Below are 16,563 nucleotides of genomic sequence, written 5' to 3' on the forward strand. Positions count from 1 at the left end.
TCTTCTGATGCAAGTGAAGTGGCTGGGAATCACAGTGAAAATAAGCGTTTATTTAGATTGTGCAGTGAGGAAAAAGGCATGTGTCAGGACAAGTAAATTTGATTTTAAAAATGCTTTCACTACTAATAGGCTACTATGGTGTTAGGCATTTGGTTTTAATCCTGACTCTCAAGTGGGCAAAGTCCACTTCCAAACATAAGGGAAGTTTTTGGGTTTTGAACATTCGCAATTTCTGCTGACTTGCCTTTGCTCCAGCCCAGGAGGGGAATCAGCATTGTGCTGAATTGCTGTGTGCTGGTGGGGGTGAAGTACGGGACTGCCTTTAATCGCCTGCCTTTGTTTTCCACCGGGGCTGGATGGAAAACAAAGGTTCCAGTGATCAAGGGCCATGGTGAAAATTGTTCATTGGGTGGCAGAGTAGAAGGGGGGTGAGAGGTGCTCCTGTCTTCTTGCTTTTTACACCCAAAATGGACATCACAGCACCTAGGTGTGAACCAGATTTGAGTCACTGCATTGCTTGATTCAAGTCCGCCCTTACAGACTACATCTTGGATGTGTGACATTTCAGTGGATAACATGTTGACACCAAAGTGAATGTATATTCCAATAAAAGACTGGGCAAAAGTGTATTTATTTTCTGAGAACATTTGGTAGAAATCTTTCAACAAGTTGTACTTCCTAGAATTTCCTGAAGGCCTGGCACTTTTCAGTGTGAGAGTCTTCATTTGGCTGACATCTTCCACTTTGTTGTCAAATTTAGCTTTTAGTTTCAGGTCTTGCACCCCTAAAAGTTGATTAATTTTTCCCAGTTATTAGCAATTTAGCTAGTTAAAGGTATTCAGACTCTCTGCATCCTGTGACTGCTGCATCTTTGGAGAACTGCATCCACAACACTGCATGATGGTGCGAGCAGTGTCTGGATACTTCTGGTCTCTTCCTTAGGTGCCTGCTCTCCCTTCCTCAGGGAAGGGCCTGTTGATACACAAGAGGCACAAAAGTAGTGCAGTCACACGTGTTCCCTGTCTCCTTGCAGCTGCTGTTCTCTCCTTTGCTCAGCTGTTGTGCTGGTTTGGAGTCAGTGCACTCACCCTGCATTAGCACCTCTGGCTTACTGCTGGATTCTGGGTCTGAACTGCCCCACAGCCCTGGGTGGGCTGAGTGGCTCAGGGGCATTGTTCTTTGCCTGTGGCTGTGCAGTGGTTTGAAGTGTGCTAGCCCTGCAGAGCTTGCTGCCTGCTTCATGCTGGTAAAAAGTATTAAATAGTTCTTGTTGGCGTTTTGTTTTTTCTTTTCTTTCTTTTGGTCTTCCCTGTCAGCTGGAAAATTTGTGCTGCTCTGAAGAAAACATTCCACTCATCTGCAACCTACTACAGCTGCAGTGTGAGCAATTAAATATGGAAAGGAGGAAGGCACAGGGAAGAAGAAAGATGGGATCTAGTGTTTCATATGGAAGGCATCAGGCCAGAAGTGGCTTTGTTTCTGACACGTGGACAGTGGAGAGGCTGCATTTGCTGCACAATGGAAAATCGGTGCCAGTGGAAAAAGCCTCCCTCATTCGTGTCTAGATCAAATGGGGATGAACTTCAGTGGCTCTTGTTTTTATTTTTAAATTTGTCTGCATTTTAAGGTGATAAGGTAGAAGCAAATAGCACTGGACTGATTTGAGAATAGTCAGTTTGGGTAAAATAGCTTTTTTCTGGCTCCACCTGATGCTGCTGTCCCAGTTCATTCTGGTGGTGTCAGTCCTCGCCCAATTGTTCATAAGTTATTATGGTATCTCAGAGCAGTTGTGATCATCTGAAGGTTGCTGTACATCAGATTCTTGCCAAGGTACGTGTTTCTTCTATTTGTTTTTGGGTTCTGATCTCTCAGGGTAGTGTTGAATTATGTCCATAGGCTTTCCTGCACAATTGAGGAAACTGGGAACTTGGTTTTGGTGCTGAGAAAGGTGGTTCTGATGTAAGCAGAAGTCTCTGAGAATTGGGGTTTAAGAAACCTATCCAAGAGTAAGAGGGTTTAAATCAAGTAGAGAGATTAAGGCATGTTTCTCTCTGGTCAGACCAGAGGAAGAAAACATTTAAGAGTTTTGAAGGTCTCCAGTATCTTGGAGGACAAGGCAGACTGCTTTAAGTGATGTGACCTAGTGAAAGAGCTTGTAAGGTGCTTTTCTTTCAGGGTTGAGAATTTCAGGGTAAGTGGATGCTACCTGGAGTAGTTTCCTACTTTCTAGTGCAGGTAAACAGTGTAGAGTTTTCTTACTAGTACTTCTCTTATCTCTCCTGTGTTTTTAAAGTGCTAAGAAATATTCTTGTAGACAGTATTTGAAAACGGAAGAACCTGGCTTCACTTGAGGAGCTTTTTTAGAGGGAACTAGTCAGTTAAGGTCAGTGGGAGCTTTGGTGTTTGTTACATTGATTACAGGTTGAAACCTTCCAGACACAGGCTAAAATACCTGTCTCCAGTGCCTCTTGGATGAAGCTGTGTCCTTGAATAAAACCCCCTCAGAATCTGGGATGATTTGGGTCTCTAAAAGGTAGTATGAGGGTCTTGGCACCACTTGGTACTTCTGAGTTGGCTGCAAAGCTCATGCTTTCTGTTCAGGCAGCCTTCATTTTCTGTTCACTCAAAACAGTTTTCTGGGAGTGATTCCTTTAGTAATCTTTCTTTCTGGCAAAGAAGTTTTAGGGTGCCCAGTTGAAATACTCTTTACTGAGTGTGCAGAACTTGTCTTGGGCTTTCTGGGTTTCTGAATAAACCCAGTAGTTAGAGGGAGAACAGAAGAATTCCAGTGTGGAGTTACTTTCTGGTGTGAGAGACTTGGTAGACAGGTGACTGTCTGGGTGACTTCCCACCATTGTTTCTGAGTGCTGAGAAGAATGCCAGTAGGTGCACAGAGCTCTACAAAGGCTGCACTGGAGTTTCTTTTTCTCACATGAGAAGCGCATTTCTTATAAGAATACATTTGAGGGAGAGCAAGGGAAGCAAGGCATGGGTGGTTTCTTATTCCCAAATGCCTCTTGTATATGTGATTCTGAGTGCCCTAGCTGCACCCTGAGTGGATGCTCTAGGTTGGAGGTTTCTCCTCACTGGGACTGTCTCGTGTGAATTATTTCATGCAGTGAGAGCTATGCCATATGCCATACAGTCAGTTTTGTTTGAACAAGCTGCATCTCTGGTCAGATGATGTTCCAATATGGTGTAAGATGGGAATTTCTGTCTAATTTCCATTTCTTTAAGTAGAAAAGGTCAAGGAGACCTTTGGCATTCAATTCTGAATGGTTTTTCTCTTTGTAAATGGAACGAATAGTATCCACATCACATTGGGGATTTCAGATCAGTCAGTGAGTGCAGATCTGCCAAAGTTGCAGTGAATTTACACTGGCCCAGTGTCCACGAAGTCACTTGACACCTTTCAGGAGAGCAGTCTACAAATCCCAGATCTTGTCAGGATGTGGACTAAATATCAGAATGTGGGCAGAAAACAGCACACCCATGTTAATGATTTGATTAAAACAATCTTGCTGCTCTATAGCTATCATAAATGTATTTTCACTGGTGTTGGGGAGGAGATATTCTCAAGTGCTGTAATGAGAGAGTACATTTTTTAAAATGTTGCACAACAGGCCACTAAGTTGTGCTGTAGCTATATTGACTTACTCTGTTTTATAGTGAGCATGGCCTTAGGCATCCTATAAATACCATTTCTTCCCCGACCTTCAGCTAATAAATAATGGAAACTGTACAGAAAGAAATTTTCTTTCCATGAAGGAATGAGAGGTCCTGAGCTGCCCTCTATAAAACTGAGGGTGAAGCATGATTTGTTTTCTCTGGTTTTATAAATGAAGAAAATGTGGGTGTGGGAAGCAACTAGAAGATGTTTCTAAGAGCTAAATGTGGCCTCCCCAACAGTGTGAGGTAGGATAATGTCTGGTGTAGGCACAGCTTCCCCCAGGACAGTCAAACCCATCTGTGTAATGATGACAGATGAGAGAGGTCTCTTGAAAATCTCAATGCATGAATAGAAGGAAGGTTCCCATTCTGACTGATCCTCAGATTTTCATATCTAACTGTGGAAACCAATCTGAAAGCAGCTATAAATGAGTGTTCAAGGGAGCTCTTTGTGCACTTTGGTGAACTATGCCATCCAGAGTTGAGACTAAATTATCAGAGTGGCCTTTTTGGGCATTAAAATCCACTTCTATACACAAGTCCTCTTTGAGGCCTTTTTGCTCTGGTTTAATGATGTTGAAACACTGTAGTATAAATGTGAGTCAGGAGGGGTCTCTCTGTGTGCACATGTGGATGGCCTGACACATTTCATTTAGAGAATCTGTCACATGTGTACTGTGTGTCAGGTTGGAAATGCATCTCAGAGAGACCAGGTTCATGGAAGTGGGGTCTTCCCCCTCTGGCTGGAATCCAGTGTGAGCCTGTGTCATCTTGTGCCATGTTATGTTATGTCATGGAGAAATGCACACCTTTGCATTGCAGCTTGGTCTCTAGGGTTAGAGAAGGGTCAGAGGAGCTTGTGTTCAGCAAGTGGGTTTTACTGGCTAATTTTGAAGGCAAATGAGATTCAAGAGCAGGGTGCACATGATGAAAAGCATTTTTGATCTCTGTCTTAATTCAGCAACAATAAACTACATATAAGCAGAAACAAACAAGCAAATTCTGGAAATTGGCATGGTTAGATCATGAAATTCTACCCAGGTGCCATTTCTTAATGTATGCCTCAGTTGTGCTTTCCAGCGTCCTTTGAAATCCGCCTGGTGTGAAGCCTTGTATTCCTTGGAAGCCTATGCTGAAACCTAATTTAGTGGAGGAATATCTAACAAGCTGCTGTCTTTTGGTGCCCAAGTCTTCTCCTTTCTCCTTTCCATATTGTCTCCTCCATGAGCAAGTCCGTTGCTTTGTTTAGATTCATCATGTTCATTGTTGCACAAAGTTGTGATGCTTTTCCCCATCTTCATCCATATGACCTATTTAATGGATTTTTTTTATCTAAATATGAAATGAGACCCCTGCTCATTGACTGAGATTACAACTCTGACTGCAGAACAGACGTGATAAATAATAATAAAGGTGCAGGTCCCTTTGAGTTTTGTCATACTTTCCATCTCTCTATTCTCTCCAGTTTTCCATGTATCAGATGCTTAGAATGTGTCCTCAAAGCTATATTTGTCTTCTCTGTGTCTTATCTGTTCTAGGACTCTTGTCAGCCTTACTGGATCTCTGCTTTGTGTTAGGTGTGCATGTTGTGTTGCTGTTTCTTCTATAAATGCATTAATTTGTGTTTTTCCAAATTCAGTCTCAAGGATTTATTTCCTGCCACTATGTGGTTTTATTTATAAACTGCCTCTTTCTGTTGGCATCACAGAAAAATGTAGCATTTCCTCTTTAAGCCCTTTTCCCTGCTTTTCTTCACAATCAGAGCTTTTTATGAGTTTCCTTAGTTTTCCAATTTGTTTTTATTAAGCATGTTTTTATAACAAGGGCTGTGATCCATCAGAGTAAAGGGAAACAAAAAATTGATGCCAAATTTGTGTTTGTTTGTTTACTGAAACAGACTTTAAATGGGATGAAGTCAAATTGGTGTTGATGACTTGATGGTAGCTGGATCTAAGTCCTGGCTTTTGACAGTGAGTCATGGAAGATCTCAACATTTCAAGCACAGATATAGCAGTGGGGTGGTATTAGTGTTGGGAAAAGCTGTTAGGGCTGCTGTGCATTGTCAACCTTTGGGAAAAAGTATCTGTATGTTGGTTAGTTAGTTAAACACCACTGGCTTTGTGGTTGATGGATGTGAAACAGTGTTTAACCAGGACCATAGTTAAAGTAAAGGCCCCCCCACCCAGCACACCTCCACCCTTCTCTTCACAGAATCACACAGTGAGTAAGATTGGAAGGGACCACAGTTTGTCATCTGGTTTAATCCAGGGTCATCTTGGAGCACACTGCACAGAATTGTGTCCAGGTGCTTCTTGCATATCTCCAGTGAGGGACACTCTGCAACCTTGAGCTCCCTCAGCCTTTCCTCATAACAGAGACACTCCAGTTCCTTACTCATCTCTGTTGGCTCTGGACTTGCTCCAGGAGCTCCATGTCTCTCTTGTGCTGAGGAGCCCAGAACTGGACACAGCACTCCAGATGTGCCTCACAGGGCTGAGCAGAGGGGCAGGATCAGCTCCCAGACCTGCTGGCAATGCTCTTCCTAATGCACCCCAGGATCCCATTGGCCTTCTTGGCCACAGGGGCACACTGATGGCTCATGGACAACTTATTGTCCACCAGGACCCCCAAGTCCTTTTCCATAAAGCTGCTCCAGCAGGTTAGTTCCAGTCTGTGCTGGTGCACAGGGTTGTTTCTCCCCAGGTGCAGGACCCTGCATTTGCCTTTGTTGAAATAGTGATTGTTCTTCACTGCCTACCCCTCCAGCCTACAGAGGTCCTTCCAAGGGCTGCACAGCTCTTCAGAAAAGGAGTTGCTTCAATGTGGGCAGGGAGCAGCCTGCCTGAAATGCTGTGTGGTCAGTAGTGGAGTCCCACTGACTTCCCTCTGGAGGTTCCCCCAATCTACTTCTATCCACTGTAGTTGCCTTGAGCAGTGTGGCTCCCTGCACCCTGGCCATGCAGCTTAAAACAGGATTTGCCAAAGCCCCTCACATGAGGCAGAGGAGCCTGCCTGAGCCAGGAGAGGGATAGAAGGGGGACACACGAACCTCAGCTGCTCTGGGCTGTGAGGTGCTCTCCATTTGCTTGTCAGGGCACCATGGACTCTGGGCCTTCCTGCTGTGTTTGTCCACTATGCTGCTTAACCATCTCTGCTCCTTTGAGTCAGCTTGGGCTGCCCACATGACAAAGAAATACTTTCCTGGTGTTTCAGAAGATGGGTGATTCCCTTTCCTTCCTGACCAGAGGGAAGCTGCTGACTCCATGCAGGGTCTGCTGGGGTTATAACAAAACAGTGGAACCTCATCAAATAGCAGTGAGGCACACAACTGGCTGCAGGTTCTAGCTTGGTTCTGCCTCTGTGAAAACTTCTCTCTGAAACTATGAACTATTTCCCCTTTATTCAAAAAGCTCTTAAGTTGTGGGTATCTTTGAGGGATTTTTGTGTGAAACATGAGGACTGCAAAAAAACAGGTCCTAAACCATGTGCCATTGCTAATGATTCTGAAGACCAGCATGTAAAAAGAAGAATGTTTTAACAGAAATTGAGGAGTAAAAACAAAGGACCTGCTACAATGAGACATCACGTGGCCCCATCCTTATGACTTGATCATGTGATTGCACTGGTCTGCATCCTGGGTGTATTTTTTCATCCAATGACTTCCTGAAAGAGTTGAATATGCAGAAAATTCACTGTCCTCTCAGATGCTAATCAGAACAAAAGTTGAAGTTCAGAAATAAAATATTGTGACAAAATTGTGGGAAAGCAGTACTCTCTGCCTGACTCTTACTTCAGCACCAGAACTGTGCTAGCAAGTTTGAGCAGTCTGTAGCAGCAGAAATCCTTAGCAGTACCCCAATAAGTCAGAGAACCTGACACCTACAGTCTTGGAAGCAAAACTTGCAAGTTGCCTTTTTGAAGATCAAATTTTCTAAGAGCAACGACAGAGCTGTTTCAGCAGAGAAAAATACTTGCCCTTTCATCCAAGACCTGGAGGTTTAGAGCATTCAGATATCTGTTTGATTTGATGGTTGGGCTTTGAACAGATAGGATGCTTCCCAGCCATTGTCCTCAGAAAGCAGAGAAGCTGTATCATGCCGATTTTACAGGCTGAGAAACTGGGACACCCAAGCTCTCAGTTGTTGAAGAGAGGAAGTCAAGAGCAGAGCTTGAAAAGGATACCAGCTCCCTGATCTCCATTTTAATTAAATTATTTCTGCAATTGTCTTCCCTGGCAGTTTGACTGGTGGAATGTGATCTAGTAGAAGAATTTTTGGCTGCAAAGTTTACAGGAATATTTTTCTGGGCCAGATCCTTGCTCAGTGTAAATTAAGATGACTCCACTAGCTACGATTATGGCACCAGCTATTTACTCCTCCCTCTGAAAATCTGTCCCTTCTATGCAGACAGTGGGCAGTGTCATATAATTTGTTCTTTTTAATTTTAGTCTGTCTAGACACTTCTGCAGCACCCCTTTCTGGAAGAACTTTGTGCCAGCAGCTCTGCAGGAGCACCACACTTCTCTGGTGAGAAACACTTACCAGACACAATGTGGAGGTGGCTTGGTGTGCTCAAACTCAGCATTTTAACGTTCTTGGTATAGGGTTTGGATTTGATGGTCTCAGTGCATTTTGATGGAGAGGTGTCAGAGGGAAAGAACGGCAAGATTTCTTCCCAGGGAAGAGGGAACAAGTCTGTAGTTTTCTGGTTTTGACAAGTGTTGTCCCAGATGAGTGCTGGAGAAAGGCGGCTGGTACAGATGCACCTACCATTTCTGTGGTAGCTTTTTCTCCAACACTGGGTGACACCTCTCTTCATGGGTAAGGGCTTTTTCATAGTTTTCAAGACTATTTGCTGGCCTTTTTGTTTATTTTTAGTTATTATTATTGTTATTATTATTTTGTTTATTATTATTCTTCCTACCATGCCATTACCACTTAGCCTTCAGCTTCTCTGATACCTTTTCTCCCAGTCTAAGTCACCTGGCATATAGGGGTGGTACCTCTCTAGCTTTCTGCAGACTTGTCACCAGGCACACACAGGATCTAGTTTTTACAAAATTCTCAGATTTGTTGGCTGTGGTTAAGCAGGTGATAGGCTAGGACTGTTTTTCTTTATCTTCCCATTCTGTTGCCATTCTCGAATTACCTGAACTGTCTGTAAATGTGTTTGTCAAGAGCCAAACACAGAAAGGCCATGACTCTGGCTGGGGCTCAGGAGCAGCAGCAAGATATGTTTGTGTATCTATGTATATAGAGATATGCCTTTTTGCTACTAATATTTCTGTTTGAATCTAAATGCACTTAATTACTAATTCTTATAACAATTTAAAGAAATTTGCTAATCATTAAGTCCTACCTTCTGTTGTTAACCACCTACATTTAGGTGTCTATACCCAGCCCCCACTATGCAGGGTATTCATGGCTACAGAAACAAAAGCCTGAAGATAGAGATTCTAAGTTGTTAAAAACAAAACTTCTTTTTGAGAAAACTGTAAAGCACCTGCTATTTCTAGGATTCCATCCGAGCTTGATCAGTATTAGTGAAGCAGAAAAGCAAAAAAAGCAGTTCCCAAAAAAGCAGCTTCCATGAAAATGGGTAAGAGATTCTTTGTGCAGGCTTAATGATTTTGAGAGAGACGTTTCCCCTGTGAATTGTTGTAGGAGTTTGCACCCCTTCCCCCACTCTCAGCAGAGGCAAGAACATATGACTATCCTCATGTAAGGCAGCGCAGTGTTAATAATGCTGCTGTATTGATCAAATTGGGCTGCTTTGTCACCAGGGACATCTGGGAGGATTTATTCTGACTCCTAAGGCTATGCCTTCTAAAGTGCATTTTCCAGGCCTTTCACAAGGCAAAGGGTGTGCTGGGCTTTTTGTCTAAGTCTGCAGAAGCAACATTTTCAAAAGATTTCACGGTGTCCCATCATCCGCTGCCTCTATCACTGCTTCTCACAGGGCTCCCACCTCACTCCCACTCACAGCTGGATGTGGCTCAAGTTCAAAATTGCATTGTGGCAAGATCCAGTTGTTTGCCCTTGGAGAGTGCCTGAGAGCAGTCACTGGTTGCTGGAATGTGGATAAATATGGGGTTACGGGAACAGGAGAGGCTTCCTCTTTGCTTAGAAAGTGAGCAAAACCTCAGTAAGAAAGCAGCACAGAAAGGAAAACATGTACAGGATGGTTTTATTTCTCCTCCTCTGCCCTCAGCTGATATTCATGACCTTGTTAAAAAGATCAGACTGCTTCAGAGACTGCACGTGGTCATTTTTAAGTGTAGGGAGAAACTGAATGTGGCTTTTATTTTTCCATCTGATAAATTGCCAATTGCAGGTTTTACTTACAGAACGCTCTAAGTAGTCTGAGAAGAACACGATCACCTTGATATTATATTTATGAGTAAAAATGGTATGAGGCAAAGAAAGCTCTTAGCTCACATGTAAAGAGGACTTTTAATGCAGTTTTTGCTTCCAGGAATGCATCATTACTCGTGGCAGAGAAGGGACACATTAGCAAGCTTGACAGGAGGACTGAAATGCCTAGGGGTGCTCAGGGGCTTGGAGGAGCGATTTGATATCACACTTCTTTGACAGGTGTCAGGAGCTTGGTGCTGGGTAGTGATGGGACGTGCAGAGCAGGGAAGGGTTAGAGACACTTGAAACAGGGGAAATCCCTTGAAGCTTGCTGTGGTGATGGTCAGAGCACCTTGAGGTGCTCTGAGCAGAGCCCACGTGTTCAGAATTGCTGTGATGTATCCTGCGGGGGCTCAGAGTGACAACCAGGTCACAAGTCGTGCCTGGAAAATTATCCTGAATATACAGACTGCCAGGAGGGCTGGCTACAGCTAAAGAAGAACAGTGTGAATGTTTTTCTGTCTCTGAGTCCCAGTTGCTGGACTGCAGGATCTATAGCAGATCCCTCCAGCAGCCTAGGCCACCACAAGGCATCTGGGCTTTTCCTTGAGCTCTGATACCATAGAGCTGCTTGGGAAATGTAAATGCTTGGGAAGCTAATCCCTTGGGAAGGAGAGCTGGCTGGAGGTGAAGCAGCAAAGTACTCCCAGGAATGTTCCTGCAAAGCAAAGGCTCAGCCTGTGGTCTCATATGTAGCTCCTCTCCCACCATAAAGGCTACCTTTGTATGTTTATAACCAAAATAAAATTGCAGTTCCTGAAAGCTGTAATTTGTACTTGGAGGACCATAATATTTATGTTTGCAATTGCAGAGATTGTACCAAAGCATGGTGACAGAAGTCTGCAGTGTTTGGGATGACAGGAGCTGACTGCAGACACCACCTTTGAGGGCTACTAAAAAACAGCTTTAGTTAAACAGCTTTAGTGATAAACAAAATGCCAGGAAGGATTGGCTGTACCATGACAGGACCCCTCTCCTGCAGCTGGAGAAGCTGTCCTTCCTCAGTTCCTCCCATCCCCTTCCTGCAAACCATGCCAAGAAACCTGGCTGTAGTCTTCCAAGCTGACATTGGAGACTTCCATCACATCTCAGAAAGACAATAGAGGGAAGGAGTAGTATAAAGCCAACCCACAAAGGCAGGCTTATCTTGGGAGATGCTGTATGGACTTAAGTAGACTGGAAAAGGGAAACTGGGGAAAATAGGATACTTAAGGTAAACTAACTACACTTTTTAAATGTCTGAGTTGGAAATATTCCAGATATCATGTCCACTGCTGGGCTTATAATGACTACAATATGTTTCCTCTTTTCCTTGTTGGTAAGTGGGTTTTGTTTGTTTCCTTTTTGGAGCATGGTGGGGGACTGCAGTTCCCTGCAATGCATTTTCAGTAGTGAGCTGGAGCTCTCTATGGTGGTTTAGTGGGCAATACTATAGTGCTGTGAACATGACGTCTTCCAGTTCCTGGCATCATCATTTGGGCCCTTTCCTCTTAGGGAAAGATGCAATGTGGGGTTTCATTTGGTTTGTTCAAGAAGGATACTTAAGGATGGGGCTGGAAAGCTGGAAGCCTCCCAGAGAGCCTGTCAGCAGTGTGAGTGCAGGCAGAAGGGATGCCAAGAGCCATGCCAGTGGAGAGGTGCCTTCCCGTGGTGGGCATCTCTGCAAGATGGTGCTGAGTGTTGTGCTCAGTGATCCACCTGGAATTAATATGGGAGCCCTCCCAGTTAATGGTAGGGAGAAAGGTACCAACACAAACAAGTCAGAGTCTGGTGTTTTCCACAGTATTCTCCAATACATTTCCAAGGATATTTTGCTAAGAGGAATAGAAGGTTTAAAAGAGAACCTGAGAAGGGACAGTGACTTGCCTTGATTATGAAGCCCCTGCCCAAGTAAAGAGAGTTGCTGAGAAAATGAAGTATGAATAAACAAGAGAAGGAGAAAGTGCTGTTGGGGGAAGAGAGGTTGAAAATTAGAGCCTCTCTGAGGTCCTGGAGGCAGACAGGTTTCTGAGAAAGGCTTAAACAGGTTCTGTCCCATTCTTTTCCTTCAGGAAGAGTAGAGCTTCTCTTAACCTGTTCCTACTGATGCTTTGTCACAGCACCCAGCCTCTGTTTTTCAACAGCCTACTTAGAGTAACAAAATACCACCTTTTGGGCCTTTCTGCATTGTAGTGTCTGTGGACTGCTGTGGTGTGCAGGTCCTATGAAAATGTGTTACGATGGCTTATCATATAGTGACAAAAGACAGGCTTGTGTGTAGAAACATCTTGAATTAACCCTGGTGCTTTCTTGGATGCTGGGAAGTCATCCTATCTTCCAGGAATGCCAAAACATTGCATTCCTTCTAGACTATTTTCTGGCTGCTTTGCTATTAATAACTTTGTCCTGAAATAGCACTTTCATATTGCAGCATATTAAAGTCATAACAACTGGGTGGGTGTCCACAGTCAACAGACTGAAGAAAGTGAGCCAGTGTGCGAGCTGTGGTTGTGTCAATTGGCTCACAGAGGTGTGCTGACTCCGAGGGTCTGACCTGCTGAGCTTTCTCAAGTCAAGAAATGGCAGGGCTCTTTACAGGATCTCCTAGCTTCCTGTGCTATGTGCCATACCCCAGCCATACCATGGCCTGCTGGAGCTGCCATGAGGCTGATCTGTGATCCTTCCACAGGGAGTGAGCAGTGCCTCATCCAGTTCTGACAGAGCACCTTGTGCTGCTAATGACATCCACAATTGCTGTGCCAGATCCCCTCTTTTTGATCTAATGCATTTTGGGGATACAGGTCTCAGATGCCTGTGAGTGGCTGCCTGGCTTGCTGCTGAGCATTTGAGCCAACACTGGCAGGTTCTTAACCAGTGTGCTCTCACAGATTGCTGTTAAGAGGACCATGCTGCTTTTATCAGGGTGTGTAACAGCCTGAGTCTACTGCCTGTGAGATTTTGAGGCTGAGCAACATCCCTGGTGGCTATGGCTTTTGGAACTAGAGCCTTGGCAGAACAGTATAGAAACAGAAAGCAAAGGGAAAACACCTTTGACTGTAATGTAGCATCCTTTGGAAGGCACCTGGCTTTAAAGAGAGATGCACATTTACCTGCAGTGGGACATTCAGGCATGGAGGCAGCTGTTTCTGCGCACCGATGATAAAAACTGGCCTACAAGTGGCAGAAACCAGTTTGTGAATACCTCATATAGATGAGCTAAACTTTATAAAAAGAGAGATAGAGAAAAGAAACAAAGAAAGTATCAGGATATCTGAGAGTTGTTGTTTTGAAATTATTCTTATTTTTCCATTTAGGTCACACTGTCTCTAATAAAGTAGACAAGATTTGTAATAGAAAATAACCATCTCCAGCCATCAAAAAACATGTCGAATTCTGTTTAATGTAAGCCACAGAGTTAAGTGGTGCTAATCAAGAGCAGCATTTCATGGATTTTGAATATTGGCAAAGTCCCCAGCTGATGTAAACAGGAACCATGAAATCAGGGCTGCTCTGTGCTGATTTACCCCAACTGAGAATCCGGTTGTGCTTCCCATCACTTTGTTTCTAGTCTGATTTTTTTTTTTTTCTTGGTGCAACAGTAAAACTCAAGTCTGTTGTCTTCTTTTCCTTGCCCAGATTGGCATATTTATCACAGTAACACATGCATCTTCTTGCTCTTGTAAGATAAAAAATTGCCCACGTGATTAAAAAGAAATCAAAGAAAAAAGCAGCAAATGGCTTTTTGTAAATACACTTGGACAGTTGCTGTGCTCCCAATAAAGTCTAAACTTCAGCCAAACAGCCCACTGCTCCACACATGTCTGGAGGCAGGCTTTGGCCCTATATGTTTATTATCATTTAGAAATGGTATAAATGCTCTTTTATTCTTTTTTGTTCTGCCCTTATTCTACAACGCATTCCCCTCCTGCTTCCTGTTTCCCAGACAGGTCCCCACCTCTTCCTCCCCACAGCCAAAAATAATACAAAAGGGAACATACAAAAGATTTTTTGAGCCCTGAGATGTGATAATGAATGGGCGTCATGTACAGGGTAGACACAGTAGTCCCAGCACAAAAATGTTGATCGTGCAAAGTCAGTATGAGGAATTGCATGTTTTGGGTTAGGAATTCAGCATTATGCATCCTCTCATTCAATATATTTTTAGGTCAGAGCAGACAAGATGACTCACAGCCCAGGACTCTTAGAAACGTTCTGTATATTGAGTGTATTGATCACATCTCTTCTCTAGGTTTGGTTTGATAAGCTAATTGTGACACTGTGCTTATGAATATGCTGTTGCCTGAGAGCGTGCGAACGCAACTGCTGTGTGTTTGTGTCAGCTGGTGAGTAAGAAATGTTAAGATATCTCAGGATGTTAATAAAATGTCTCTAAAGAATACGTTTTTTCATTCATGAACCTAACCGGAGTAATTACAAGGAATCCAATTCTGCTGTGTAACCCCCCTGCAATACTTTCTAAGGATGAATCTTAATTGAGGAACGAGACCTAAAATATTGCTCTGCTTTGTGCATTCCACAGTCGTCAGCATTTGCTCTTGCGTATCCATTTCCTGTGAGAAGTTTACCACACTCTGGGGCATGCTTTGAACCTGATCCTTTGATTTCAGTGGGAGCTAGGACTGACAATTCAAGGAGCTAATTCTGCTTTTTTGCTGTTTATAATGCTAAACCAAAGCTGTTTCCAAACTGGTCAACAATAGGTTAAATACAGGCTTGATGAAGTTTGGAGAAAAGTTTTCAGTGAGGGCCACTAGCCAGCTCACTCAAAGCCATCCAAGGTTGTTATATAAATAAATGCTCTCTTCAGAAACATTTTGAAATGCTCTTACTTTATATATAATTTTTCAAATGGTCATTGTATGGCTACTTGCTGTCTTGACTGTATGGCAGCATGCAGGGTATGTGGTAGTGTACAGACACACATGGGTTTGATCATATTTTGATACTAGCACAATAGACTGCTTGCACTTTTGAATTCCTGATTTGGCTATCCTTAATCCTTTGCTGACATTGATGCTATTTTTTGTTGTTGTGACTGGTCGCAGATATTTTTTCTGTCTTTATTAAATGGTCAAAAAAAAAACCAACAAAAGCCCTGCAAAGCCCTGGTTCAGTGTTCGCAGATTTCTTTCAGCCTTTTTTTTTTTTTTTTTCTTATCTAAATGCCTATCAAATTCAGCCACGCTTAGCTGCAGTCCTTTGTTCAGTGTCTCATAACCAGTGCACTGATATTCTCTATTCTTAAGGCCCAAATACCACAGATTTTTAGTGAGGAAATTTGGCTTGTCCATTCAAAAGAATATTTGTTAGATAAAGATGTATTTCATTATCACCAAGTAAGGGAACAAAGCCTGATTTTGACTCCTTGGTTAGGGTTATGAGTTCAGACTTTTTTTCTACTTGAGACATTTATTACCACCCATTTCTGCTGGTGAAAATTGGTAATTTATGGTAAAGTTGATTTTGATCTTTCAGTCTTTAGAGTCTGATTAAATCTTTGATAACCTTGGTTACATCATGCCCCAGAGCAACAGGAAAATGAATCATATTTGCATGAAAATAGTGATTCTGTCCTTTATATCCACATTTTTACTTTAAAATTACCTTTGCTGAATGCAGTTAAGGCTTCTGATTTCAGGATTTCTAACACTTGGAAGAAGTATAAGAGGAGAAGATCCAGCCATCTGGGTCATGGTAGGAGAGTTTATTGAGAGTGCTGTTGTGCATGAATAACAGTGAATGGGCTGGTTTGGCTAAATACACTTCCTAATGGTTCATTCTTTGGGCTGAGCCCAAGAGGGAAAATGGGCACAGGCCATTGTTGTACTGCAGAAATTAGCAAACAGAGACTTTATTCCTGCAAAGGGGAGTCAAGACTTAATAGACTTGTCCATTTCAGACTAGTGGCTGGTGTGACCCATTCGGACGGTGTTAGGGAGGATTGGTCTGGTGCCTCAGGCATAAGGCGAAGGAAAACAAGTCTTTCCATATCATATGGTCTTGCTTTGCTGGCTGTGCCTGTGCCTGTTTTTTGCACTTGGCAAAAGCCTATTTGTTGAGCACCCAGTTAATGTGATTTCCTTCGTATATACAAGGGATTAGGAACATGCATACAAATATTTACCACAAGTTAGCTGTCAATAAGTATCTTATTGTTGTACCTGAAAAGTGGTTTTAGCTCTCTTTTTTCCCAATGAATCACATAACACAAGATGTGCTAGCTCGTGACTAGTTTTCTCTTAAAACCTTTGCAACAGAGATTATTTGCTGTTGCCTGAAACTTTTTTGTATATACGTTCATTTCAGGCTGCAGTTTTCCATTTTTCCCAAGTGTATTTTGCAAAGCTACTTATTTTAATACTAAAACTCTGTTTATTTTATTCTGTCCCAAATGTCAAGCTTCTGATGTGCTTCAGCTTTTTCATGACTAGCGACTGCCCAGTAAAAGTTGCCAAGAGGAAAAGCTGGAGGTTTTGGCAGC

At 43.0% G+C, this 16,563-nt stretch overlaps 2 protein-coding genes across 6 annotated transcripts in view; one reads left to right on the top strand and one right to left on the bottom strand.

Annotated features, from left to right (window-relative positions):
* FASTKD2 (FAST kinase domains 2) overlaps nucleotides 1-16,563 on the bottom strand; it is a 271,660-nt gene that overhangs the window by 152,099 nt on the left and 102,998 nt on the right. The window lies entirely within an intron of this gene.
* KLF7 (KLF transcription factor 7) overlaps nucleotides 1-16,563 on the top strand; it is a 64,047-nt gene that overhangs the window by 8,247 nt on the left and 39,237 nt on the right. Inside the window, exon 1 of one of the 4 annotated variants that reach the window (XM_079310754.1) lies at nucleotides 11,193-11,400. The exons of the other annotated variants lie outside the window; for them this stretch is intronic. Coding sequence (XP_079166880.1) covers nucleotides 11,347-11,400 — 54 coding nt within the window. The 5' untranslated portion in view covers nucleotides 11,193-11,346. Of the gene's footprint in view, nucleotides 1-11,192; nucleotides 11,401-16,563 lie in introns of those variants that run through there. 4 annotated transcript variants of the gene reach the window in all.

Source organism: Erithacus rubecula, assembly GCF_903797595.1.
Source record: "Erithacus rubecula genome assembly, chromosome: 8".
Classification (NCBI taxonomy): domain Eukaryota; kingdom Metazoa; phylum Chordata; class Aves; order Passeriformes; family Muscicapidae; genus Erithacus; species Erithacus rubecula.